Source organism: Xyrauchen texanus, chromosome 48, assembly GCF_025860055.1.
Source record: "Xyrauchen texanus isolate HMW12.3.18 chromosome 48, RBS_HiC_50CHRs, whole genome shotgun sequence".
Lineage (NCBI taxonomy): Eukaryota > Metazoa > Chordata > Actinopteri > Cypriniformes > Catostomidae > Xyrauchen > Xyrauchen texanus.
In genome coordinates this window covers 15,484,145-15,512,134 of record NC_068323.1, presented here as the reverse complement: position 1 = coordinate 15,512,134, position 27,990 = coordinate 15,484,145, and the positions used below count along the sequence as shown (strand labels likewise).

The window sequence follows — 27,990 nt, the reverse complement described above, 5'->3', positions numbered from 1 at the left end:
ACAGAGAAAACTCAGTCCCCCTCCTCTAAATCAGGCAATTCCTCTCCCTCTCACAATGACCCTCTCACCCCTGGTCCACCTGGGCCCAGCACTTCCTGTTTACGCTTGGTCAACAAGCCTGCCTCCTCAGCCGACCCACTGGGTAAGAGGGTCATGACCTATGACCTTATCTATTTCTATATTTAAAAACAAAACATGCTATAATTCAGTGAAGTTCATTGTGTTGTTGGTGTTCTTTAGCTTTGCGGAGTCCTTTGACCATGACACCCGGTTCTTACCCAGCTCATTTTGGTGTCATGTCTCATGCCGGGCTCAATGGAGAGCTTGCCAGCCCGGGCGGGTTCGGAGGCCCGCTAACCCTCTCGCCCCAAATCAGTGCAGTAGCCAGTGCTTATGCACGCAGCCCTATGGTAAATTATGCAAACATGTACAAACACTTTGTATTGGAAAGCAAAGGCATCCATTACGTTTTAATTCAAATACAGTAAACCATACCATAGTTACGTTTCCAAATGGCTTAAACCCAGTATTTCTGTAAGTTTTTTTTTATGTATTTATTTTTTTATTTAAATTGTATTTAACGTGGAATATTTTTTTTTACATATACACATTTGTTAATGGAAAATTATGTTGAACGTTGAATGCTCTCCTCCAACCCATAGGTAGCGTATGAATCTCGTTCACACCTTAGGCCCTCAGGGCTGTCCTCGTCGATGCCTGGCTCCACTGGTGGAAAACCGTGAGTTTCTCCTCTTAACTCCCTATGTCTGAGTATGGACATCAGTGATTGTTAGTCAATTATAGTGCTGCTGTGGTTGGCCGCTCCTGTAATCCAATCCCCTCTCAAGATTGGATTCTCAACAGCTACATTGAGAATAACGCTTCAGTTCAGGCAAACATTCTTTTTTTTAATACTTTTCATCATTTTAATGTCAAACTTTAGATAAAGTACTTCTGTTTCCAATCAGAAAGTTTATTTTAAATGGGCCCCATTGTACTTTTGTTCCGGAGCATTTCATATTTTTCCCTGTAGTCTGCTTATATTGGTAGTCATGGTTTTTTGCACTAAAAACAAGTGTTTTCATTACCGTTTCCCAACCAATCCTCTGACCCTTAAGCCCAAAGTGTCATTTGGTTAGACGCACACGCAAATTTTGTCATCACCAGAGTGCATTGAGCACATGCCCGATTTTTCTAACCGTGCATACTCTGAACACGCAGTATATGCTTGAAATAATTTGCACTAATTATTGGGTCCACAAGGTGACAAAACTCACCGTTGAGCCATTGCTGTCACAAAGTGCTAGAAGATGTAATCGCCGCTAAACATCAGGAGATGAAGGTGGAAACAACAGCAGTGGATGCTCGCATCATATAGAGTGGTGGTGGCATAGTGGGCTAAAGCACATAACTGTTAATCAGAAGGTCACTGGTTCGATCCCAACAGCCACCACCATTGTGTCCTTGAGCAAGGCACTTAACTCCAGGTTGCTCCGGGGGGATTGTCCCTGTAAAAATGCACTGTAAGTCGCTTTGGATAAAAGCATCTGCCAAATGTAAATGTAAACATCAATAGTGTGTGTGAGGAGACCAGGAGATATCTGCATTTGAATGACGCTAGTCTGATAGAATATGAAGAATGTACGCAGACGGCAAACCCTGCCAAACCATAGTGTACTCTGGGCTTTAGAATTACAGGTTGTTTTGCTACTGTACCTTTAAGACTTTTGCAAATTACTCCTGTTATGATTTATTTACCTGTATTTCACACTTTTGTTGTTTCCTTGATATGCTAAATAGACGTTGATACGAAATTTGAAGTCAATCTCACATAATTGTGCTCATACTGTTGTTGCGACATCATAACCATGATAATTTCTTAATGATTCCTTTTTTTTTCTTTTGTAACACATCAGTTATATTCTATATTATTTTGCACAGTTGTGAAGTTGCCAACTTTAAACGACCTACAGTTTCAGTTACACTACGTATACACTATTACGTAATGCTGCAACATGAAAATCTAAATAGCTCTCATTATAATAAAAAAAAAGTTTTGCTTTAACATCTATGTTTTCCTCTCTCCTAGTGCATACTCGTTCCATGTGAGTGCAGATGGTCAAATGCAGCCGGTGCCCTTCCCTCCTGATGCCCTCCTCGGCCCCGGCATCCCGCGGCACGCCCGTCAGATCCACACCCTCAGTCATGGAGAGGTGGTATGTGCGGTCACCATCAGCACCTCCACACGTCACGTCTACACCGGTGGGAAAGGCTGCGTTAAAGTGTGGGACATCAGCCAACCGGGGAGCAAAAGCCCAATGGCCCAACTCGACTGTTTGGTAAGTGAAGCATTTCTGAACTGTTTGCAAACATCAATAATGAATAATGAATAATGAATCATGAATCCTAGTTTCTTTGGTTGAATAGGACAATGAAAATATATGGGAGACAAATATTTTCCCTTCTACTTCACTCAGAATAGAGACAACTACATCCGCTCATGTAAGATACTCCCAGATGGGCGGACCTTGATAGTTGGAGGTGAAGCCAGCACTCTGTCAATCTGGGACTTGGCCACACCCACACCACGCATCAAGGCTGAATTAACTTCCTCTGCTCCGGCCTGCTATGCTTTGGCCATCAGTCCAGACAACAAGGTCTGTTTCTCCTGCTGTAGTGATGGAAACATTGTGGTCTGGGATCTGCACAACCAAACACTTGTCAGGTATCTAAAGGTTGATGTTGATGAGCTAGATAATGTGTTTCAAAGCTGCTTTAAAGTTAAGAACTCGAGGTGATGTCCTTGTATCTTCTGCTTTTATAGACAATTCCAGGGCCACACAGATGGAGCCAGTTGTATCGACATCTCCAACGATGGGACCAAATTGTGGACAGGGGGTCTGGACAACACTGTGCGCTGCTGGGACCTGAGAGAGGGCCGACAGCTCCAGCAGCACGACTTCACCTCACAGGTACTGAAGCAAGAATGTAAATAGTCCTTTTCATTTTTTATTTGTTGGAGCAGGCCAACTTATATTGATGTATGTTATGTGCACCCAGATCTTTTCTCTAGGTTACTGTCCTACTGGAGAGTGGCTTGCAGTGGGAATGGAGAGCAGTAATGTGGAAGTGCTTCATGTCTCCAAACCAGACAAATACCAGCTGCACCTTCATGAGAGCTGCGTTCTCTCTCTCAAGTTTGCCTACTGTGGTATGAAAAAGCAGACCTACTATGCCATCACGCCATTTCATAGCCTCTTGTGTTATCAATCACTATGGAGATGTATTGTGCCTCCCTTTGATTTTTTTCAGTGGAACTTGTGTTTTCTTAGCTCTCTATGTGTATTTCAGGGAAGTGGTTTGTGAGCACGGGAAAGGACAATCTGCTGAATTCATGGAGGACACCATATGGAGCAAGTATCTTCCAGGTGTGTATATGTGCCTGGATGAGTCATTTTATGTTGTATATTTGCAATCAGTCTGTAACCCTCCTGCTTCAATCTTTCTTCTCTGTAGTTATTACAATCTGAATGCACCTTTAAAGGTTGCTACCTAATTAATAAACCAGAATAAGCTTTATGCAGACAGTAAATCGCTGTTCATAGAAGGCAACAGAACAAAAACATGGGCAAGATATGCAGTGAAGCTCACTGTCTTTGTTTGCCATTGTTGATTTCAATTTGAAAATGAATTTTACGCCTCTATTGACGTTAATTTGACGATTATTTGCGAATACTTCTCATTTTCTGTTTCGTTCTCTTTCTTTCTAGTCAAAGGAGTCTTCTTCCGTCCTGAGCTGTGATGTCTCCCCAGACGACAAGTATATTGTGACCGGATCTGGGGATAAAAAGGCCACGGTGTATGAGGTGGTGTACTGAACGCAGAAACAAGGGATTTGTAAATGGTTGGAAGTAAAAGAATGGAAAGCACGGAACAATCATGACAAGGGTGGTGGGCAACCATAGCTCTTCAATTTGCTGTCTACTGTTTACACCCTGGTCCTTTCGCCCTACCCAATGAACCATATCAAGCATTTGAGCATCAGAGTAACACAGCATCATGGGTGTAACAAATGGCCTGAGTTTGGGGTGTCGCTATTTTTGGGCGATCAATGGAAGAGAGAGGGATATTTTGAGAAACCTGTTTATAAACAGTCATTATCTCCGCAATTTGGTTCGGTGATACTTTTTTTTTATGCTAAATTGTACAAAAAAATGGTAAAACAACTGTATTTATTACCAAGATGATAACTGAACACAACTCAAATTAAACATCCAGTGTAGTGACAACAATGCAGCAGACGAATATTTGATTCATTTATTGTTCCATAAAATTTCACATGCTATTTCTTAAAAATAGTATGCAGTATACACTGCACAGTATGCTAGTTTTCTATTTCAAACATAGCAAATAAGAGGGGAGTTGTTAATTAGAACAGTCTCCACATAAAATTCTAAGCTAAAACAGAAAGCCCCACATAAGACAGCAGGTAGCTTCTAGTTACAGACACAAAAATACCAGACAATCGTTTCATTAGTTACAAACTCTCTTCAACGGGGCGTATGCAAGAATGTGCAACATCTTTCCCCAAAGAGAACAGACAGTTTAGAAGCTCCTGGCTCACATTGGGGCATCTCCGTCTAAACACGATATGGGCAAACAAACAATTCTCTACTCTCTTATCCAACCCAATTATACATTCATGTGGCAAATCCCAGACGAATTCTCCAACCTGCATTTAAATTCTTTCTCCCACAAGCTGATGTCTAATGAGGAGCACTGGTAAATCATGCAGGATTCGTGCTGCAAATATTCACAACCATGACCATTTTTCATTTTTATTCCCATGGATTAACATACAGATGTTGCACTTATTTGCGATTTAATTCTTAATGCCTTTAATGTAATTTATTATTAGGCTTGAATTTGGAAAAATAATTCTTGATTGTGCGAGATGAAGCAATGCATTAAGACTGATATTTACCCCAAAAATGAAAATTCTGCCTTCATTGAGCTTGTTTACATTGACACCTGAAAGCTGTTATTGCGAGTAAACTGCTTAAGGGTTGAAATCAATGTTTACGTTTACATGCACTGTGTTAGCGGCTGTATCTGTAACCTCGCTTACAGCTTAGCCAGTTCTTCACAGCAATGGAATTTCCCCACAACGCTTGTATAAATAATGATCATAACATCCGAGCAAGACTCACCTTTTTATTTTCTGTACCTTCGCTTTGTTTACAGAAATAACAAGATATAAAATACAAGAGTTGTTGCTTTAATAGTTTCATTAACTTTCCATCTCCACCAGGAGTGGGGTTTCCCTCTTATGCCAAACTCTGGGATTCCCCAATGTACTTAAGCGTGAATGTGAGTGAAAATATTTTATATTTTAAATTGGTGTATATAAATGGGTAGTTTATTTTGTATGTGTTTTTCCACTGTGTTGACTCCATCCTTAGACTTTAGTTATCCGGTCTGTTCACACACATGCGCACTCTTCACTACCTGTAAGAATGCCACTAATGCACATGGCTGCATAAGCCGCATTCTCCAGGAGAAACTGAGGTGTGTTAAAGCGCTTAATCCCTTAAACAGCATAAGGAAAACTGCATTTTCATTTACATGACTTATTAGAATGCCTCTTTCTGCAAAAACCTTGGAATAAACCATTTTCTTAATTGATTTAAATGTAGTCATAGTCACCCTCAAATGTTGTTCCAAACCTGTATGACTTTCTTTCTTCCCAGTAACACAAAAGGAGAATTCTGGCAGATTATCAGAGCTGCTCTAGTCATACAATGAAAGTGGATGGTGACCAGAAGCTATCAAGTATCAAAACCACCATAAAAATATAAAAGTAGTTTTTATATCCTAAGTCTTCCGAAACCCTTACAGTAGCTTTGTGTAAGGAACAGACATTAAGAAAGTTGTTGTTATTATTCAGAAATGTGTTATTATTCACAGAACATCAGCAGCTTGGACATCTGGTCTAAATTACTCAGTTTGTGTTTAATAGAACACATGTAAAAACACATGAGGGTAAGACCACATTCACACTAGCCTGTTTTCATTTGAAAACAGTTTTTTAGTTTCCCAGTGTCATAGTTTTTCAAAGTATGTGGTAATGGAGTTCTTTTTGGGTAATGGGAAATGCCGTTCTAGTGTACGTGAGAGGCGTAATCATACATTTTTATTTGAAAATGCATTCATTTTTGGATAAGTGGGAATGTGGCCTAAGTAAATGATAACATAACTTAGATGTTTTGGTGAAATATTCCTTTAATAGTTTTCGTGAAAACTATATATTGTTTAAATATTCCTCAAAAATGTGTTCACCTGAAATTGGTGCAAAAATACAACCATCAGAGATCAATTTTAAATGTGTAAAATGTAAAACAAAAAACATGCAACCTCTGCTTGAAAACCTGAGGTCCTAACACAGAACTTTGTTGCACACCATAAGAATGTTCTAATATCAACAACAGGATTCATCTACCACATGCACCAAACATCCTGCTGAGAACAGATATTTTAAATTACTGTTTTGTTTTGTCTATTCTCCTATTGATCTATAATGCTTTTCTCAGCACTGAAAATCTCAGAAAGGTTGATTGAGTCAAATAATGTTTGGTTGTGAGCTTTCCAAATGGAAGGAATTGTACGAAATCATTAGGTTCTTTTTTATGGCAATAGTAAGCAGTGTTAATACCGTGTTTTGATCAGTCTGTTATTATGCAGAAAGTGCAGTGTGTTCCTTTTTCATCAATAGCTGAAAATATGGCAGCCTGTGAACAGTGGCAGTCTTACTGCAAATCTGTATTACATCATGCTCTCAGAATCTCTGTATCTATCTACCCTTACATTATGCGTTGTTTCTATACAGAAAACAATATCTACTGTCAAGTTTGTTTAAAACCCTCTCGAAAGCCAAGGACCATTTTTCGAAGGCATCGCTGTGATATCCCTTTGTAGCACTTCCCATGTGATGTAAAAGACATGTATACATTGAAAAATAAACTTATGGTCATTTTTTTGAAGTTGTTAGGTTGTGTCAAGTTTGAGGATGTTTTATGATGATCTAACACAAAAGTGGCAAAACAGTGCTGATATTTTCCATATTTTAGACCATTACTGGAGACTTCTGTTCACAATAGATATACATTTTATTGTAAGAAATTACATTCACATAAGTATAAAGCAGTATTATCCTTTTTGTAGATGTACAGAAAAATAGATTTCTTTAACATGAAATACTGTAAAAACAGATAACTATAGGGAATAATTTGGTTAATGGTAATATGCTAGGACAACTCCACAGAATATTTGGTTAGTTGACAAACAATTTATATGAACGTTTAAGGGAAAGTGGGTATTTTTGTTGACGTGACCATGTTTTTCATTTTCCTTTCTACACTGCATCTGTAGAGCAGTTTTGTGGTTCAAAGTATTTAAAAATAGTTAATTTATGGAAATTTCTCAATGTTAAGGAAATTAATCATTAACGAAGATTAATGTGCTGCAAAAGTATTCTCCATTGTTAATGCATGTTGAGTAATGTTACTGAAAACAACCTTATTGTAAAAAAGCTAGGGAAGTACTGGGGGGGGGGGCAATCATGGTTTAAAGTCTATAAACATATGTACAGTTATTTACATTTTATTACAAATATCCTGGGGGAATTTGTCCTTTTGAGATGGCTTCCAAAATCTCCTTTCTGAATTGCAATATGTTGGTCTCACTAACTTCTTAGCAGATGTTAAATGGCTCTGTACAGGATCAGGACAACAGCAAGATTTTTTGGCTTTTAAAGAGCTTTATTTACAATTCATACATACCAAGTTTGTGACCAAACAGTCAAAATATTTTTTAACATGCTCCAACATACAGTGTTCATGTGATAGGACGTTAACTGAACGTCTTTACAGCCGTTTCCCTGAAGTCGCTGAAACACGAAAATCCAGAGCCTTTTGGTCCAATATCATATAGTCCATTTTAAACATCATCCATACAATCATAACACAAGATCAAGATAAGGTGAGCTTTTAGAAAATCATCTTAGGCCAGTCATTTAGGTCTCGTCATAATGCATTTTTACAGTGCGGCTCCATAATCGTCAATTTCCATGAACATTTTGAAGGCTAAAAAAATAAGATTTCTTCTATTATATTCACTACAGAGGTTTCATCTTGTAAAAACAAAAACATAAAAAAAAAAGAGAAAAGGAGGTCTTTGGAGAAATCCCATGTTTTTGAAGCTAGACTGCTAGCTCTCTCACAGCATTAAAAAACAAGGTCATTTCTGGAGATCCCGTCTAATCCTGGAGTCCGTCGTTCCAAACGGATGTCAAACAAAAAGTTCAGCTGTCTCCCAAATCCATATCCATATTCATGTCCATGTCACATCGTCTCCCAATTCAGAGGCAAAATAATGATGAATCTGGCCTCCTCAAGCAATCAGTTTTTCTTTTAATAAACAGCGATCCAAAAACATTCAGTTCAGTAAATGACTTCATACACAGTAGCTTTCTTGTCTCCTGAGCCAGTGACAATAAACTGGTCATCAGGGGAGATGTCACAGCTGAGAACAGAGGATGATTCCTTGGACTAGAGACAGAAACAAACAATTAAATAGGATACAAATGGAAAAAGTGGATCTGCTCAAAGATCAAATTTCTTTTTTGAGACATTATTCAACAAGACTATTTCATAATAAGAGTCTCTATTATAGATAAAATTGTAATTTATATTAATTGTGAATTTAATCTTTTTAAAACATAAAACACTGGCTCTGTGCCACCATCAAAACATTTATTGAGTATTGACACTAGAGTATCCCAACCAGCCAGACAGTAGAATTGGCTCAACCAATGAGTTTGGGGAAGGGCTAGCTGTTTGTTTAACCAATGGCAGACAGGATAAGTGCTAAGGAAACCCGTTAGAGAATGTTAGGCAAAGATTGTGTGATGCAGCAGTTTCTTTCAGGATCAAAGAACAACTGACTGTGATAAACCCTTTGGCTTCATGAAAAATTATCAGAATGAAATTAACAGGTTAATCAGTTACAAGCATTTAAAAATAACGTTTTCACTCCGGAACAATTGAAAATCACTTAGAACCCTCTTTTGGGGCTCTGGTTAAAAACACCTTTTAGATCTATACATGGTGCTGCATCTGTGCTTTTTTTAGTGCAAGGTAACCACTGGTGTGAACAGTGCTTAGAAATGTATTTGATATTGTTAATTCATTGCAATTCAATACCTGGAATATGCTTGATCCATATGGAGTTCGCCATGCATTCAGTAGATTATCTTTGCCTGTGCTCACAAACCATTTACCTGTAAAGTTAAAAGTAATATTGGTTAAAATTTGTATTTTCATTAGTCACCAAAATGCCTGAAATTTCTGAAATTCAAAAAACAAATTTTGGCATACCACAGTAGGCAAACTTGAGCGAGAGAACGCAGCTCTCATGAAGATGTAGCTGGTATTTATCTGGCTTGGAGACATGCAGCACTTCCACATTACTGCTCTCCATTCCCACTGCAAGCCACTCTCCAGTAGGACAGTAACCCAGAGAAAAGATCTGCAAACACGCAGAAATAAACACATGAAATATGAACACTTTTTTTCATACTGAAATTAGAGGTCAAAAGTTCCATTAGCAATTTAAACACTCACTTGGCCACTTCATTAGAAATAACTCTAACAAATATAACCCACCCCCACATTTGCCCCTAAAACAGCATGAACTTTCCGTGGCATGAATTCAGCCCAATGGTGGAAGGTGCCCTGCTTTGTGCCTGAAAGGCTGAAGTGGACCTATCCCTAACTACATGCGAACCTTGAAGACTGACCAGCCTTTCGGGGATGCACTTAATCAGCATCACTCCTCAGGAAGGGGGTTACATTTGAATTATGACATTTTTCCAGATTTTTTTTTTTTATATAATCTCCAGATTGAAAATCCCTGGAGATTATACAGTTTCCAAGATACACAAACCACCCCATATGACAATCAATCAATCCATGATCCAAGTTACTTCCATCACGTTTCTTCTCCATTCTCATTCTCACAACAACCTCATGACCATGTCTGGTTTTATGGATTGAGTTGTTGCCACATCATTGGCTGTTAACATATTGGCATGAATGAGCAGGTGTATCTAAACTGGCCACTGAATGCCTCAATTTCCAGTGTGGTGTACCTGTGAGGTGAAGTCGTGCTGCTGGAGCTGTCGGCCCTCTCTCAGGTCCCAGCAGCGCACAGTGTTGTCCAGACCCCCTGTCCACAATTTGGTCCCATCGTTGGAGATGTCGATACAACTGGCTCCATCTGTGTGGCCCTGGAACTGTCTATAAAAGCAGAAGAGACAAGGACATCACCTCGAGTTCTTAACTTTAAAGCAGCTTTGAAACACATTATCTAGCTCATCAACATCAACCTTTAGATACCTGACAAGTGTTTGGTTGTGCAGATCCCAGACCACAATGTTTCCATCACTACAGCAGGAGAAACAGACCTTGTTGTCTGGACTGATGGCCAAAGCATAGCAGGCCGGAGCAGAGGAAGTTAATTCAGCCTTGATGCGTGGTGTGGGTGTGGCCAAGTCCCAGATTGACAGTGTGCTGGCTTCACCTCCAACTATCAAGGTCCGCCCATCTGGGAGGAGCTTACATGAGCGGATGTAGTTGTCTCTATTCTGAGTGAAGTAGAAGGGAATATATTTTTGTCATTTACAAATAATTTTATGAACTAGGGTTTGTTATTCATGACATGCCTTCATCGATTCAGTTCAGAAATGCTTCACTTACCAAACAGTCGAGTTGGGCCATTGGGCTTTTGCTCCCCGGTTGGCTGATGTCCCACACTTTAACGCAGCCTTTCCCACCGGTGTAGACGTGACGTGTGGAGGTGCTGATGGTGACCGCACATACCACCTCTCCATGACTGAGGGTGTGGATCTGACGGGCGTGCCGCGGGATGCCGGGGCCGAGGAGGGCATCAGGAGGGAAGGGCACCGGCTGCATTTGACCATCTGCACTCACATGGAACGAATATGCACTAGGAGAGAGAGTTAAAGAACAAGTTCCAGTGAGAAACTGAGATCCATTATGTAACAGTCGAGGGACTGAAATACGCCTGACATCAGATTTTTGGTTTGTTTGGTCTGTGTGGTATGTTTTATAAAATTCATATTTCAATATTTTTTTTATGACGTGTTTCCGCCTTTGTATCGTAAATCTAGTAAACTCTTTATATTTGGAATTGTTTTTTATTAAGTGTAAATTTATAACATTATACTTTGTATTATTTTACCCTGGAAATAGGTTTTAAGAATAAGATACCAAAGATGTGTTGAGGTTTCTAATACAGCTGCTGAGTGAGCTAATTTTGCCACCGCTCTTCTGATAGTTTTAATAAGCCACAAATTTGCCACTGATCACACTATGTAACACAATTTTTGTAATAAGTGCCTCAAAAGTATAGAAAATTATTCCCCACAAACTTTGCTTTTGTGACCAGGACAGTGATATTTAGAAATTTACCCATTTTCAATTAGAAAATGTGGGAATTTGTGTCTTTTCGTTCACATAAAGTCCGAAAAACAACGTATGAATCCAAATGAACATGTATTTATACTAAAGTAATACAAAAATGACTTTAGTATAATCGAGATTTTCGATTATACTGTAAATCACTTTCACGAATCAGCCCCCAAATGTAGTCTTCCATCATGTTCTCGTTACACTGTCCTTGGTTGCGGCATTCAAAGTCCGGTATATCCCGAAGGAAGCGTGTTCTCCTTGAATTTATCAAGATGAGCATCACTGATATGGAGCCCACAATGGGCTGTAGGATGTCCCTCAGAGTCTCAACCATATAGTTTTCGGCCTTGTGATTGCCCAGGAACCCCCGAACCACTGCAACAAAGCTGTTCCAAGCCGCGTTCTCCTTACTAGTGAGCTTCTTGGGGAATTCATTGCACTCCAGGATCTTCTTTATCTGTGGTCTGACAAAGACACTGGCTTTGACCTTTGCCTCAGACAGTTAAGGGAAGAAGTCTTGAAGGCTGCCGACTCCTTATCCACCTTCCGGGGATCAACCAGTGGCTCCCACTTGATGTTATTCCTCGCCACAGAGAACTCGGTCCGCTGTGGCAAGTCCTGCTTGTGGTAGTGCGCCTTGGTGTCCCTGCTGTCCCAAAGGCAAAGATAGCAGGGAAACTTGGTTAAACCGCCTTGGAGACAAATCAGGATTGCCACCATTTTTAAGTCTCCTATGTCCTCCAGCCATACTCATCATACTTCAAGACGTCAAGCAAGGTCTTGATGTGGTTGTAATCCTCTTTGAGGTGCACTGAGTGAGCCAGGGGAAAAGATGGTTACCATTATGGAGCAGCACGGCTTTGAGGCTCCTGGATGAGCTGTCAATGAAGAGGCGCCACTCATTCTGGTTACAGGCGATTCCGATTCCCTCGAACAGACTGGTCACATTGTGGCAGAAGCAGAGTCTATCTTGATGGGTGAAGGTGGAAAAAGGTTGGTGATGCTTCCTCTGATCTGCGACTTGCTTACTTTCATTCAACAAGTTCCACTGCTTGAGCCTAGATGTCAAAAGCTCGGCATTGGACTTTGTGAGAACAAGATAACTAATAAAGTCGTTGAGGTCTTTTTGGTTGGGGTACTATGGGTTTCTCTCCTCAGCTCCACCTCTGAAATCCCACAAAGTCCATATCCTTTATGCTCATCTTAAATTCAAGTAGAACATGGGAGCGTACTCATCAGGATATACTGGACTTTGAACGGCGCTACCAAGGACAGTATCATCTATCATCAAACTTGAGAGGGTTTTAATTTTGGGGACTTTAACTTGCATATTGATGATTTTACATGCAATACAGCTGCTAATCTCCTTTCTATTACAGACTCTTTTAATTTCATTCAGCACGTTACTGGACCCACACACATTAAGGGTCACACCCTGGACCTTGTTTTTTCTCTTGGTCTAGATATTGTAAATACACATGTGGAAGATGTACATGTGAGTGATCATAGCTGTGTGTTTTTTAATATTAACTTTCCTCAAGATCCTCCGCCCCATAGCATTATGACACAAAGGCGGATTATTAATCAAGACACTGCAGAGAGGTTCTCTGCCTTGTTTGACCCATGTTCTCTGAAAGGATGTACTGATGTTGATGAATTTATTTTATCTTTTAATGGTCAGTGCTTATCGATTCTAGATAAAGTAGCACCAATTAAATTGAGCCTGTCTCCCACAATAAAACCTGTCCATGGATTGATGAAGCTATCTTAAGTTTTAGGAGAAATTGTAGAAAAGTAGAGCGTCTTTGGAAGTCTTCTAAACTCGAGGTTCACAGGCTCCATCTTAAAGATCTAATGGTCACCTTGAATGAGATGTTGAAAAAGGCGAGAATGTGCTTTTTTTCTCAACTTATTTCCTCGAATAAGCACAATCCTAAAATCTTATTCGACACCATTAATACAATAGTTTCTCCAACTAGCTCTCAAACAACAGTGTTATCTAGATCTGACTGTAATGAATTCCTCAACTTTTTTGTTAATAAGATCAGAGACGTTAGGGCTAACATTGAACCACCATTGGCTCAGAGCTTTGCCTGTGACATGTCCCCCCCGCATTGTTGGTCCACTCTTACACCTGTGACGTTACTTGACATTACCTCTCGGTTACATTCTATGAAACCATCATTTTGTCCTATGGATGTTGTTCCTACTGTGCTATTTGTACAAGTTTTTGACTACATTGGCCCCTGTATTGTTGAGATGCTTAACTCCTCACTCTTAAATGGTGTTGTTCCTGCTTTTTTTAAACATGCGGTTGTTAAGCCTGTACTTAAAAAAACGAATCTGGATCCGCTACAACCGGAAAACTATAGACCAATTTCGAAGCTTCCTTTCATGTCAAAAATTCTAGAAAAAGTTGTAGCTGAAAAACTCACCCTTTTCCTAGAGAATAATGAGTTATTTGACAAATTCCAGTCTGGTTTTCGCAAAAAACATTCCACAGAAACGGCGTTACTTAAAGTTTCAAGTGAAATTATGATGTCAGCTGACTCTAAAAAATATACAGTGTTGATCTTATTGGACCTCTCAGCAGCTTTTGACACAATTGATCATAATGTTATGTTAAATAGACTTCGTGATTTGGTTGGCATGTCGGGATCAGTTTTAAAATGGTTTTCATCCTACCTGTCAGGTAGAAGCTTTAGTGTGAATTTGAATCAGATTGTGTCTGAAACTGCAGAGTTGTCGTGTGGGGTACCGCAGGGTTCTGTCTTGGGTCCTATTTTGTTCCTCTTGTATATATTTCCTCTTGGTAAGGTTATTAGTCAGTTTAGCGACATATCTTATCACTTGTATGCGGATGACATCCAACTGTATTGCTCCTTTAAGGAAACTGAGTTGTTTAAATTGTCCTCTTTAATTAACTGTCTGTCTAGTATTAAAAAGTGGTTATGTGAGAACTTTTTGCTTCTCAATTCTGACAAAACAGAAACACTAATTATCAGCCCCTGAAAGTAAAATCCCAAAGATAATACAACATATTGGCGACTTAGGCCCGTCTGTCCATCCGAGCCTCAGGAGCTTAGGTGTTGTCTTTGAATCAGCTATGTCCTTGGAGCTTCATTCGAAACAATTAGTTAGAAACTGCTTTTTTCAATTGAGGAACATTTCAAAATTAAGATCATCTGTGACTAAAGGTGAGTTAGAGATGATTATTCATGCATTCATCTCCTCCCGTTTAGACTATTGTAACAGTCTTTTTACGTGTTTGAGTAAGAAGGAGCTTCATCAGCCTCCAGGTTGTTCAGAACTCTGCTGCAAGGCTTTTAACCCAGCGTTAAGAGAAGAGAACACATCACCTGTTTTAGCTTCACTTCACTGGTTACCAGTCCAGTATAGAATTCATTTTAAAATTCTAGTTCTTACTTTTAGAGCCTTGCATGGCCAAGTCCCTACCTACATCACTGACCTGATACAGCCGCACACTCCTACCCGGAGTCTCAGGTCTTTAGATCAGATGCTATTAGTTGTTCCCCGTACCCATTTTAAAACTAGAGGGGACCAGTCATTCCAGGCAGTCGCTCCCAGGCTGTGGAATGCTTTGCCTCTTGTTTTACGTTGCGCAAACTCAGTTGATTATTTTAAAAAACAACTGAAGACTTTGCTCTTCAAGCAGGCTTTTGGTTAGTCGAGGGTTTTTTTTATGGTTGTTTGTAGTGTTTGTTGTTTGTATTTTGGGGAATGTATTTAATTTGTTTTTGTATTACATTTTACTGTGAAGCACTTTGTGATGTTTATCTGTGAAAAGTGCTATATAAATACATTTTACTTACTTACAGTATAATGAGAACATGATGGGAGACTACATTTGGGGACTGATTTGTGTAAGTGATTTACAGTATAATCGTAAATCTGGAAACACTGCTCCCTTCTAAATCTTTTGTAGTAATTTTTGTATTACCTTTGTATAAATACATGTTAATTTGGATTCATATGTTGTTTTTTCTGACTTTGTGAACAAAAAGACACATTCGCCCATGTACATTTCAAAATATCACTGTCCTGGTCACATGTTTGTGGGGAATAATAGCCATTTTCTATACTTTTGAGGCATAAGCAATTAGGAAATAACACTATCCAGGAACCAAAAAAAAAAAAAAAGTTACATAGTGTCATTTTCACATGCTAATGAGCTTTGCGGCAAACTTGTGACAAATTGTTCCATTGTTGCCAAAGGTTTGCTGCAGGTTCACCACTACCGGTGAAGAGCTGAAAACATCTGGCAAATATTTGCGGCCAGACTTTATCATTTTATAAATTGTTTTGTTTATTAAACATTGGACATGCCCTTATTCATTATAAAAATCACTAAAGCACAGCCTCTTGAAAACAGATATCTGGGGTACAGTACACATGGAGTATGTTTACAACAGTTTATTCACAAAATCAGACAACGCAAGAAAACGTTTTGTACATGAGATTTTAAATTAGCAGATTACTCTCTGCTTTTGACGTCAAAACGTAAACAGGGACAAGCACACTTGCACATGTTGGGTAAACTGATGAGTGTGTTAACATGCAATCTACGTGTGCCAATTTGTTAAACCCTTTAAGACCTTACGCTGATAAAGGAAAGCCACTGAAGATGTTTATATGACCAGACACATTATCATTAAGCAAAATTGGTGAAAAATCATGCATGTAAACGCCCTCATGAACTCCAATTACAGTTTGCAAGAGGTATCAAAGCTATTTCACCTAATTTGCAAAAGTATACGCTATTGATTGAGTATAATTTGTTAATTTAATGAGCTGCTTCTTTCCACTAAAATTGGGTTTGGAGAACTGCTTCATTCTTTTTCTTGCAATACATCTGCAGCAAACTGATGTAAGTGCTGTTCTGTGCATGACATGTTTTAGTAGTCAAACCAAAGGGACAACAATCCTAAATGTAAGCCAGAGTGTGAAAGACACATACGGTTTTCCAGATGCAGCTGACTGCAGACTCGCAGGTAAACCTGGGACTCTCATATGGGGATGAGGAGACTCGTAGCCCACCTTGGAAAGTAAGAGAATTGATTATCCGGAATACCATAATTTCTGTGATATTGGAAAACGTTAATCTGCATTTCCCTTACCACAGGTGAGCGTCCATATCCAGCTGCGGCGGCTGCAGCGGCAGCAGCAGCAGCGACGGAGCCATTCATCTGTGGTGAGACAAGGTGGAGACCAGCACCGTATCCCGCGGCTCCAGCCAACTCCCCATTAACCCCGGGCGGAGGCAGACCGAATGCTCCAGGGGGGTACGCGCCCTGCACTACCAATGGGTTCCTTAAGCCTAATGCTAATAAAGCCAGAAATGGTGACAGAAACAGAATTAGAGGATTTGTCTCCCAATACTTCAGCATTCTCAATATATGTAAATTGTTAAAGATGTAAAATTGCATTGAGCAGTTAACTGTTATGTCATTCTAAGAATGATAAAACAACTGCATTGAAACTGCGCTCAATAACATAAGCTCAATTAAACAAGACATTCGCTCACAATAAGGAGAACCAATACTGCCCTCTGCTGGCTGACTAGCTCACAACACCTTTAATAAGACATTCAAACCTGGCTGCATTAAACACTCTACAAATTCTGTCAACCAGAAGAGACTTTGATTATTAGGATTAGCAAGACTTACCAAGAGGGTCAACACTGGGTTTGCCAGGGACAGGGCGAAACTGCGGAGGGACACTGGGACCTGGTGTAGATGACTCCTGGGACATGGGCGTGCCAGGCTTCATGCCTGGAGTGCTGGACTTCTCTCTCTTAGAGGTTAGGAAATGCATTTACACACATTAATTATTCATGGAAGATATATAGTCAATTAAAAAGTTGGAAAATGCAGAGAAAGACGCAGAGGATGTGAAACTTAAGCTGGAATTGTCTGTCAATGTGTTTCTAAGTAATTGACAGCAAAAATGAGGGATACTGCAGAAAAGTGTGTGTGTATGTATATATGTTTGTTTTTACCCCCAGAAGTGAGCTAAATGTACCATAACTGTCCTTTGGGGACATTCAGAGACATCTTCATTGGAATAAAAAAATATTTTTATTCATACTAAATATAAAATAATTTTCATATAATTAAAAAGTTCAGTCTATAGTAATTAATTTTAGATTTTGTATAACAATAATAGATGTCTATTGTATGGCCTTCAAAGTATGTGTGTTTAAGGGGGTGTAGAACTTTTTTGTTTTTGTTTTTTTATGAGATGCTTTTGCATTACGTCAAATGTACATTTGTGTGGGTGAAATATATATTTATACCGGAGGAGGCTCCTTGCTGCGTGAGGGAGAAGCAGCGCTGCTGGAGGAAGCCAGCGAGGTCGGACTGGCCTGGGGCAGAGGCTCCTTACGGGAGGGTGGGAGTTTATCCAATCCATTCTCTCTAGAGGAGTACGACTGTACACTACGTGGAGAGGAAGGGTCCTGTATGTAAAAAAAATACATGAAACAGGATGGATTAATGGGAAACAACATGCCAAGTTATCATACAGACAAAATTTGGGGTGTTTCCAGAAACATTAAATATTAAAAAATAAAATCATCTATTTGTTAACCTTCATCTATTCTGTATCATGACTAACAATGACTTTTATCAAACTACTCGTATTGCATTAACTAATGTTAACAAACACATTTTTACATTAAAAGCTGTATTAGAGGATCTACACATTAACAATTATCCAAAATTAATGCAGTCACAGTGTTGTTCCTTGTTAACTAATATTAATGAATACAATCTAACTGTAAAGTTTTACCAGTACATTTAATAAATTATTTGATTTTAAGAACCACAGTGAAAAAACACTCCCAGAATATTCTAAATTACCCCAAATTTTTATGTGAATATTTATATTTGTAGGAGTTATCTAAAAACAATGTGGTGGACATTTTGTGATCTTTTGTGACAAACTTAGTAAAAACAGTAATCTTGCCATTAAAACAGATTATTTTGAATTTGAACAAAATGTCTAATCAATCCAGAAATTATGTTTTCTCTATATCAGGAAACAAATAGGCATAATTGGTCAAAATTCATGATGTAATTATTTATTTTGTTAAACTTTGTGACTGTTGAATTTCTTTGAACCATAACTCTTAATAATTCCATTTTATTTCAATTCACTTTATTTCAAATTCCAATTCAACATTCTGTGGGGTGTGGCCAATTCAATTTAAATTCCAACTTCTGAATTTAAAGAATTCTTACATTTGACATTTTGAAATCATGATGCTCTGATGACTACCATCGTTTTTATTTGTTAGCAGTTCTTTAAAGGAAACCAACCTCGTCGACAACCAAATTATCATCGCTCTTCTCTGCGTCACTGCCCTGAAAGAGAAAATACTTGAGGTAAATGGATCCTTTATTTCCTACACATGCTTAAATCAAATAAGATAAAATGAATGAGTCATAAAAGACAACATAAGTTTTTTAATATTGAAAAAGCACTTACGTAGTCTGTCATAAACTCCTTCTCATCTGCTTTTCTCTTTTTGCCATTGCTGAGGTAGTCTGAAGGCCTGCCTTTGTCTCCATTTGAGAGGGAACTCTGGGAGAGTGAGAAAAGAAGAGATGAGAAAATGAGAGTGGAACAGGGTGAAAGAGAGAATAGGGAAGTGAGAGACAGAGAGGATGGGTTGGATGTGTGTGCGAGTGAGTGAGAGAGAGAGAGAGAGAGAGAGAGAGAGAGAGAGAGAGAGAGAAGAGGAGATAATGATGTAGGAGATGAGGGATCAATCAAATCAGCTCTATAACTGCTGGACCCACAGGCAATAGAGACACATAATGCATGGCAGTCTGCACTCAGAGAACTGAACTAAAAAAGAGGGGGGAAATAAAATGGACAGATACTCACTGGTCCAGGTTCACGGTCTGTGGGGATCATGTGAAGGGCAGGTAAACGTCCCCGCGTCCAGTCAAAACAAACCAAAAAACAAACAATGTGACTATCTCTGTCAGACAAAACAAACCTTTGAAATAGCCCACCAACTAATAATAACAAAACTGCATTTCTTAAGTCCTCATCCTTTCAATTTCATGTTTAATCAATTAATGCATTATTTTTGGGTGGTTGCTTATTGGGCCGTCGAAACAGCCCACCCCCTCTCTCTGATAAGATATGGACTATGATATTCTCCATGTTCAACATGGTGTTAGCAATGCCAAAATCATGGGTTTGATTCCCAGGGAATAAAAAAACTGACAGAATGTATACACTGAATGCACTGCAAGTTGCTTTGGATAAAAGCGTATGCCAAAATATATAAATGTAAATATTCTGATTCCCCAGGCAAAAAATCATATGTCTGATTGCCTAATAAAATAGCACACCTCTCCTCGACATGCTGCATGATTTGACGAACCATTCATGTCTGTAGCACCAACACAGTGGGATGAATTACATGCAGAATATTTTAATATTAAACCAAAGAATAGTTTCGTTGATAATTTTGTTCAAGCCTCAAACCCCAGCCCAAAGACTGACACTATCCCTAAAACCATGATGGAATGTTGTTCCAGAACCATTTGTAAATGCATATTCGCACAGTTTGGACAGTTATCTTAAAAGGAATTGTTCACCCAAAAATGATCATTCTTTCATCATTTGCTCACCCTCACGCCATCTCAAACTCAAATGACACTTTCTTCAGCAAAACACAAAGATATTTTGATGGAGATATGAGGTGTTTTTGTCCTTACAAGGCAAGCCAATGGTGTCAAACACTTTCAAGCTCCAAAAAGGACATTTAAGGCAGAATAAAGATAATGTACTTATAATATACTGGTTTAACTTCATGTCTTCTGAAGTGGTATAATATGTTTTGGACAAAATGTAACATCTTTTCCACTAGAAATCTTGACATCTGCCATCTTCTATGCATGATCATGTATTGAGGCTTGATTACCCTTCCATGTGCTTCTTTTATGTCCTGTTGGGAGCTTAAACGTTTTGGACCCCATTGACCTTGCCAAAAACACCTCAAACATCATTCAAAATATCTTTGTTTGAATTCCACAGAAGAAAGTAATACAAGTTTGTGACTGCTTAAGGGTGAGTAAATTATGAGAGAATTATTATTTTTGCGTGAACTATCCCTTTAAGCATACAGATGCCAGTTAAATGTTTTAGAATTGTAAATGCATTTTCAACAGTTTGGAAACTTACAGTATCTTTACACCCATGTAATTCATGATCTGCTGTACATAGCTTGTAACTTTAGCATGATTTTATTTGTTGTACCTCTGTGGTGTTCAGCAGCGGCAGCCGCCGCCACAGCCTCCAAATGGGCTCGCTCATCTTTAGAGGCCAGCTGGGCCCCAAGGGCCCCAGAAAGGGCCAGCAGCCCAGAGCCACTCCCTAGAGCCAGGCCAGGGTGAGACAGTCCGGAGGGGTGAGGGCCCATGGGCAGCCCCTGGGCGGCATGCTGGGAAAGATGCTGGGCCTGCAGCTGTTGCTAGAGGGAAGGAGAGGAAGAGGAGGATGGAGGGATGAAGGTTAAGAGAGGTCAGAGAGAGAGAGAGAGAGAGAGAGAGAAAGATGAAGTGTGGGAGATTAAAGAGAGATGGAAGTGGAGTGAACGAACAGATCACCAGAGGAAATGAAAAGAGCATGAGGAGGGGGAAAGAGAGATGAGCAGGGGAGATAGAGAAATAGAGAGAGAGAAAAAACACCAACACTGTTAAGACTTGGATCTGCACCACAGCCAAAGAGGCTGTTTTAAAGGGAATGCATTTATGACCCGTTCCCAGTGTCCTGGGAGAGAGGGAGCCCTTGACACTGGTGCCGACCTCTCTAATGCCTGAGTTTGGAGAACAGAACTGCTGCAGCATTCACAAATGAATTCCAAAATAATATAAACTGATGCTGATGATGAACAGGTCTGAGATTAATGGAAGAATTCAAAATCCCCAAAAAACAAAGTGAGTCAAAATAGGGCAAATCAAATGTGAAAAATCATATATGATTCGAAAGAAAAACTACCATATCTACTGGCTGTCTACAGCAACAGACATTCCAGACGTTCACACTGATGGTGACTTGTAGCAATTTTGGTATAGCGGAAATACATGTACAGTTATAATCGAGCTACAGTGTGTTTTTGGGTAGGAAGAACATCAAACGAGGAAGTGTTAAATGCAGGTTGTGACTGAGCACGTGCACAACGTCAAGGCCAATTGTGGTCCTATTAACGTATATTCATGCTGGACGAGCCGAGCAACAATCACATTATCTAGATCTGTTAGTCTGGACCACTAACATTTCAACTGGACTAAATAGTTTATATGATATTTTAAAAAGACATGATTTTAGCCAGGTTCAATACAAGTTAAACTCAATCGACAGCTTTGGTGGGATAATGTTGATTACCACAAAAATACTTTTAGATTTTTCTTTGAAATGAGCAAAAATCTGGGTTACAGTGACGCACTTAGTGAGTATTTTAATGCTTACGAATTGCCTCCTTTTACTTCCTTAACTGTTTCAAAAGTATAGCCACAAGACATAAAAAACATGCACATTCACATGATTTTAGTGTGATAAAATTGCTTAACCTTTTCTGTGTAAAATTATATCCAATTGTACAACTTCAAAGACATAACGCTATAAACGTAAACTCTAAAACGAGTGTTAAAACGATAATTTAAAAATCTTTACAGCACAAACACACAAGATTTAACAATAAAATCCATGTAGGCTAAGTGCTTTTATAAAACTAAGCATCACATTTCTGCCTTTAAAGATCGAAACATTGGATATTCTAGGTTCAATCGAAAGCAAATGCGGCATAATATTGATTACCACAAAAAATTTTGACCGTCCATCCTTTTCTTTACAAAAAAAAAAAGCAGAAATCTCTTACAGTGAGGCACTTTCAATGGAAGTAAATGGGAGGTCAATCCGTAAATGTTAAAATACTTTTTCAAACGTATAGCCACAAGGCTTAAACAGTGCGTGTAAAAATTATTTTAGTGTGATAGTCACTTACTAATCTTTTCTGTGTAAAGTTACACAACAAACACTCATAAAAGATACGATTTGATGCCTTAATAACATAACGCAGTTAACAACAAAATGTTAATGCAAACTTTTTCAAATAACCCCAAAATGAGAAACTAATCCTTAAAAACCCCAAATAAAAAACACAAAATTGCAATGAAAACTCAAAAAGGATCATGTTAAATAAAAAGGATGAAAAGATGGAAGTACACACTGTGAGAGGCAGAGGGGGGAGTCCACGTACCCCTATCGACGCATTCAACTCCCCCATAGTCACCTGTTTGGCACGTTCCATGGCCTGGACCACCTGCTGCTGATGCTGCGGACGGAGGTCGAAGAGGAAAAATGTCCGTCAACGAAAAACAAACACCAAACAACAAAAAAAGGCAGATGCACACCATAGTGTGGCTTTGTGTAGTGTACAATTTCTATTCATAGCATAGCGTTTTCTGTAGTGTGTAATAGGGGTGTGAAAAAGTATTGTATCATACAATACGATGCTCACTATACAATACCATATGTATCGTACGATACATTAACACAATATAGTGTAATTAAAACCAATATTGAGAGCTGCAGAATGGTCTCTTCCCGTAAGAGTAATTACTTATGAAGTAATTTACGCTGACATTAACTCGCAAATCGGTAGATTTGTGAGGCAGAAACGGCAGCAGTAAGTTTAACAGCCTCTTCCAGACAACACTGATCGTGACATGCACAGCAAGACGCTCTTAAGTAGGGATTCACCGATACCACTTTTTCTCTTTCGATCCGATATCTGAAATCTCAGTAACGGCTGATACCATTCCAATACCAGTGTTGTTTTTTTCACAATCAGCCTATAATATCTATAAATCACTGAGTGATGCTAATTATATGTAAAGAAACGCAAACCTTTAACTACACATTATTTCATTATAAATGTACAAACTATTAAGAAAACTTTAAAACCCTCAGGCATTTATTTTGACATTCTGGAAGTCCTGAAAGTGTCTGTCTGTAGGCAAGTACACAGTAGTTTAATTCACTTATTCAAATTCTGTTAAAATACACCTCCGCTGCCGTTCTAAATACATATAATAAGTGAACCGAACTATTGAGCATCTACATCTGAGATGCTGTTCTTGAGTAGCGCTCAAATATTGCGCACCGCATGATGGCTGAAAATTTAAAGAAACTTTAAAGAAGTTTTTATGTCATTTTTGGAGCTTGACATTAACGAACATGACTAACACACAGTATCGGATTTGGATTGGACTCATCAGACCGATACCTGATCTGTCTTAAAACATCAGTATTGGAGTCGATACTGATCTAGGTATTTGATCGGTGCATCCCTACTCATAAGTTATGAGTCATAAAAACTGACATCGTAAGAAACCCACGATTACATGAGACATAGAATTATCTACTTTTGTCTTCAAAAATATAAACCGCATTGAGAACACTTGTGCACATGTTCTAAGCTGGTAAATAATGCAATACAATTTAAATGCAAAGTGAAATGGGGAAGAGGGCAAAACAAATTATGTGTGCCGATCGGTTTTTGCTCAAGCCGCTAAGTAATATTGAATTATGTACATATACTGTAAAACCAGGTTCCTCTAAAAATAAAAATTCACCACTAAATAACATTGAAAGGAGTTTTTTTCCTTGTTACATTAACTTCAGCTTGTTCACAGGGAGTTATCAGACAAGGCATGATTTTCTGTAAAGCTGCTTTGAAACTAAGCGTATTGTGAAAATTATACAAATGTAAATGAAAAAACGTGTTTTCTCAAAAACATGAAAATATATTACATGAGCGTATATTAGTTTCTCTCAACAAACAAAATAAATACAGTGCTGATATTTAAGTTTCTTAGAGCACTGCTTTTGTTGCTAATGTTAGACACTTTTGTGGCATTGATTTAAAATTAATTAATTTAATTTATTTATTTATGTCGAATCCATGAATAAGTTTAAGTGAAACTTATGTGCTCATATTGTGTTGTCTCTTGAGGCTATGCATTGTATTGTATCGTATCGTGAAATTTGTGTATCGTTACATGCCTAGTGTGGACACTTCTTGCGCACACAAACAGCAGCACTTTGTATGAATACACACAGTTAAAACAGGAGGAGAAATTAGTTTTTTCTTCAGGAAAAGCTTAAGGCAAACTGCAAGCGTTTTTGTGGAAGTGGGTTTACAAGAATAACAATTGACTTCCCAGAGGCATCCAAACGAAAGACTATGTGAGAATGTGAGGAAATTGTGATTGCATGCGTATGTGTGTGAGATCAAAAAAGAGAGCGATACAGTGTGTGCATGTGGGCACAACTGAGAGAATTACATCAATCACAGACTGTCTGAACGCATGCGTCATGTGTGAGTCTCATGCTGTGTATCTGTGGGACTAAGTGTGTGTGTTCGTTTCATCTCACCTCCTGTGACAGGAATGGAATAAGCTGGGCACAGATCACGTTCAGCCGTTTGGCGATCTCAGTCTGCAATGTGAAAGTACAGTGAGAGATACAGAATCAAAAAGAAAACAAGATCAATAAAATAAGGCTTGGATTACATTTTATGTAAAAAAAATAAATAAATAAGTTTTATTAAATGTTGTGGACAAGAGTCATCTGATTGACATGTAATTCGACCAAACAACAGTTACATTTTTTTATGTGATATTTAGGGGCGGGAACATCTGAAATACTGTTGCTGTACTGATGCACATTTTGCTAATTATTTTTTTTTATTCTAATTCACAAGCTCTCAAGTAGATTCTGATTTTGATATGATTGATTCATTTGAGTCCATTTCAGTTCTAATGTTCATTTTGCTTACATATGAAAGAAATTCTCAGCTAATGCAGTCAATCATTCAGAAAACATTCTAACTTGTTATATTACTAAAAACTAAAAAATATTAACAGGGCCCCTACAGTGCAGATCAATGGAAATTTAACAGACATAATAAATCCACAACCAAAACTGAAGAAAACGTTAAAGTAAAAATAAATAAATATCTCTTGGAACTTTGAGAATCAATATAAAGATCGCTCAAATGAAGACTGCGATTTGGGCTGGGTAGCGATACAGATTTGCCAATCTGATTTGCTTTAGTTTTACAAGCTTTCAATTTCGATTTTGTGAAATCTTAAGTGGCAAATGTTTAGTCACATAGCAAAAATTATAGTCACATATCACACAAATAAATCAGATTTTCACCCAGTCCTAAATCGTGATAAAACCGAACATCAATACTTTTACCCAGCCATATAAAGCTGATTAAACTAGGTATGCTGGAGGATCTTGTTTAATTGCTACCAACTGCCTGAAAACAACTATTGAATTGTCCTTCAAAGATTCAATGCCATTCCACTCATGAAATTCACAAAGTCAGGCAGCTTTTGCCATTTCTTACAATATGCATCGAGACAAACAATAAACGCTTGAGGTTTATTGTGTTACATATAGTTTAAGGCCGCAGATATGATACAAACCACATCCACACTAATCCATTTTCATTAGAAAACAGTTTTATAGCATAATATTGTTCCCACGTATGCGGTATTGGAGAATGTTTTCAAAATGCACAGTTTTCGGCTGAGGAAAACACTGTTCTAGTGTGGATTAGAGACATAAACTTAGTATTTGTGTGGATGTGGCTATATTGCTGATGTGTCCTTTTGATAAAGGTACAATTTTCCTATTTAGTCATAGACATGGTCCCACAACCATAAAACTACATCAATTGAATCAAGATTTTGCATGAGTGTAACCTGCTGCCTCCTCACACGAACACAACTAGTAAATATTTTAGCCCCCCACATCTGGCTCATGCTAACTGTTGTGGAGTCAGAGAGTGAGTGCCTGAAATATTCATGCCCAGCATCTGCTGCTCCGGTCCAGCCGAGAGGAGTACTGCCGCCCTGGGTGAGTTCCCAGTGTGGAGGTCAGCGGTTCTGCCCCATTGAGCTTCTCTGTCTTATGACACTGAGGTTGCAATGCTCAACCAATCAATTTCTGGTCCATTGTAATAATTTACCAACCACACAAACAAGTGCTCCTTTTGCTATTAGCATGCTTGCAACCCTCCCCTTGGCTGTTTATTTTGCCGCCAGGTATGGACAAACACTGGTATGTTCTCATGCATATGCGAGTCCCATTTATGTTGTGGTCACAAGCTACAAAATCTCCCTTAAGTGAATTACTGGCTGTGTGAAACCTCCATCTGCCCCTCCTCTCCTAAATCCATCCATCATGGCCCTCCCCCAGGAAACACAATGACTTCTTGTTAGGGAACGGCAACAACAAAATTACATCTTTAGAGGAGAGAGTGAGGGAGGCTGGGAAAAGGGGAGGGTGACAAAGAGAGAGCAAAAGAGAAAGAAAATGAGAGAACGAGAGAGGCCAGAATAAAGGCGCAGTTAAGGAAATTATAGAGTGACAGGAGATGTAGAAAAAGGAAGGGGGGTGAGGGCTACATTAGAGATGTGGAATTCGTGGAGGATGTCAAAAAGAGGTGCAATTGAAACAGAGGAAGAGAACAGACGCTCGGAGAGCACTGACCTAATTTAAACTGACCTGACATCTGCACGAAAGAGAGAAAGAGACAGCGAGAGGAAGGTCGAGAAATGCAGATGCAGTAGCAATTTATGAGGAAGGGGAGCGAGAAAGTCACGACGAGCTACTTTTAGACAACCGTGTGCATTTGCTTGTGTCAAGGGAGAAACGTAATGTGTGCCGCAGACACGTTATTTGTCGATCTAATTAATTTGCTTGCAGATTAACTTTAAAACAAGTGTCATGGGCCAGACTTAACAGGCTATTAACATAACTATAAAAATATATAAGATGTATATAATTCAATCTAAATTTTTAACTCCAAAAAACTACAAGTCTCGAGAAAAAATGACTAATAAGGATAAATAACACCATAGCATTGAACCTGCATTTCTTTTTTTCTCCTCCCACAGAACGTGCATTCTTAAACTTGCAGCAATGCAAGGATGTGATTGATTTTACATAAATGGTTATAATAAAACATGTGGGGGGTGTCTTCGGTGGTTGCGGCCCTGACAAATTGGCCAAACACTCTCCCCATTTTCCATTGGTCGGGGGAAAAAAAAATGGCATGAGTCCTGCCCCAAACTCATGCCATTGGGTAATGCAATTTTGCTATATTGGACTGGTTTGAATGCTCAAACAAACAGAGCAATATTAAAAGTGGTACAGAGCCTTATTTTTAACACTTTATGACTTATAGTTGTCTCTGTGTATTAAATTTGGATGGGAGAAAGTATTTCAACATTGAAAGAACTACATGCATCAACTTTAAGGATCGTTTGCTTATTATCCCTATAAATACAGACATATGTCTGGAAAATGGTCAAATTCAAAT

At 38.7% G+C, this 27,990-nt stretch overlaps 2 protein-coding genes across 7 annotated transcripts in view; one reads left to right on the top strand and one right to left on the bottom strand.

Annotated features, from left to right (window-relative positions):
• Positions 1–7,024, top strand: part of LOC127639687 (transducin-like enhancer protein 4) — a 63,745-nt gene extending 56,721 nt beyond the window's left edge. For both annotated transcript variants that reach the window (XM_052121842.1, XM_052121841.1), the window contains exons 12-20: positions 1–142; positions 241–410; positions 663–739; positions 2,090–2,339; positions 2,478–2,725; positions 2,825–2,972; positions 3,061–3,211; positions 3,352–3,428; positions 3,771–7,024. In XM_052121842.1, the coding sequence (XP_051977802.1) occupies positions 1–142; positions 241–410; positions 663–739; positions 2,090–2,339; positions 2,478–2,725; positions 2,825–2,972; positions 3,061–3,211; positions 3,352–3,428; positions 3,771–3,878 (1,371 nt within the window). In that variant the 3' untranslated portion in view covers positions 3,879–7,024. The remainder of the gene's footprint in view (positions 143–240; positions 411–662; positions 740–2,089; positions 2,340–2,477; positions 2,726–2,824; positions 2,973–3,060; positions 3,212–3,351; positions 3,429–3,770) is intronic.
• Positions 7,025–7,266: 242 nt separating this feature from the next.
• tle2a (TLE family member 2, transcriptional corepressor a) overlaps positions 7,267–27,990 on the bottom strand; it is a 43,903-nt gene continuing 23,179 nt past the window's right edge. Inside the window, exons 5-20 of one of the 5 annotated variants that reach the window (XM_052121839.1) lie at positions 25,029–25,091; positions 22,819–22,923; positions 20,847–21,060; positions 19,461–19,477; positions 19,059–19,154; positions 18,890–18,934; positions 17,866–18,027; positions 17,237–17,363; positions 16,688–16,893; positions 16,528–16,607; positions 10,815–11,064; positions 10,455–10,702; positions 10,208–10,355; positions 9,435–9,585; positions 9,261–9,337; positions 7,267–8,606 (exon numbers count right to left, since the gene is read on the bottom strand). In XM_052121839.1, coding sequence (XP_051977799.1) covers positions 8,499–8,606; positions 9,261–9,337; positions 9,435–9,585; positions 10,208–10,355; positions 10,455–10,702; positions 10,815–11,064; positions 16,528–16,607; positions 16,688–16,893; positions 17,237–17,363; positions 17,866–18,027; positions 18,890–18,934; positions 19,059–19,154; positions 19,461–19,477; positions 20,847–21,060; positions 22,819–22,923; positions 25,029–25,091 — 2,097 coding nt within the window. In that variant the 3' untranslated portion in view covers positions 7,267–8,498. Of the gene's footprint in view, positions 8,607–9,260; positions 9,338–9,434; positions 9,586–10,207; positions 10,356–10,454; positions 10,703–10,814; positions 11,065–16,527; positions 16,608–16,687; positions 16,894–17,236; positions 17,364–17,865; positions 18,028–18,889; positions 18,935–19,058; positions 19,155–19,460; positions 19,524–20,846; positions 21,061–22,818; positions 22,924–25,028; positions 25,092–27,990 lie in introns of all 5 variants that reach the window. The other 4 variants (XM_052121836.1, XM_052121837.1, XM_052121838.1 and 1 more) reach the window with 4 other exon arrangements.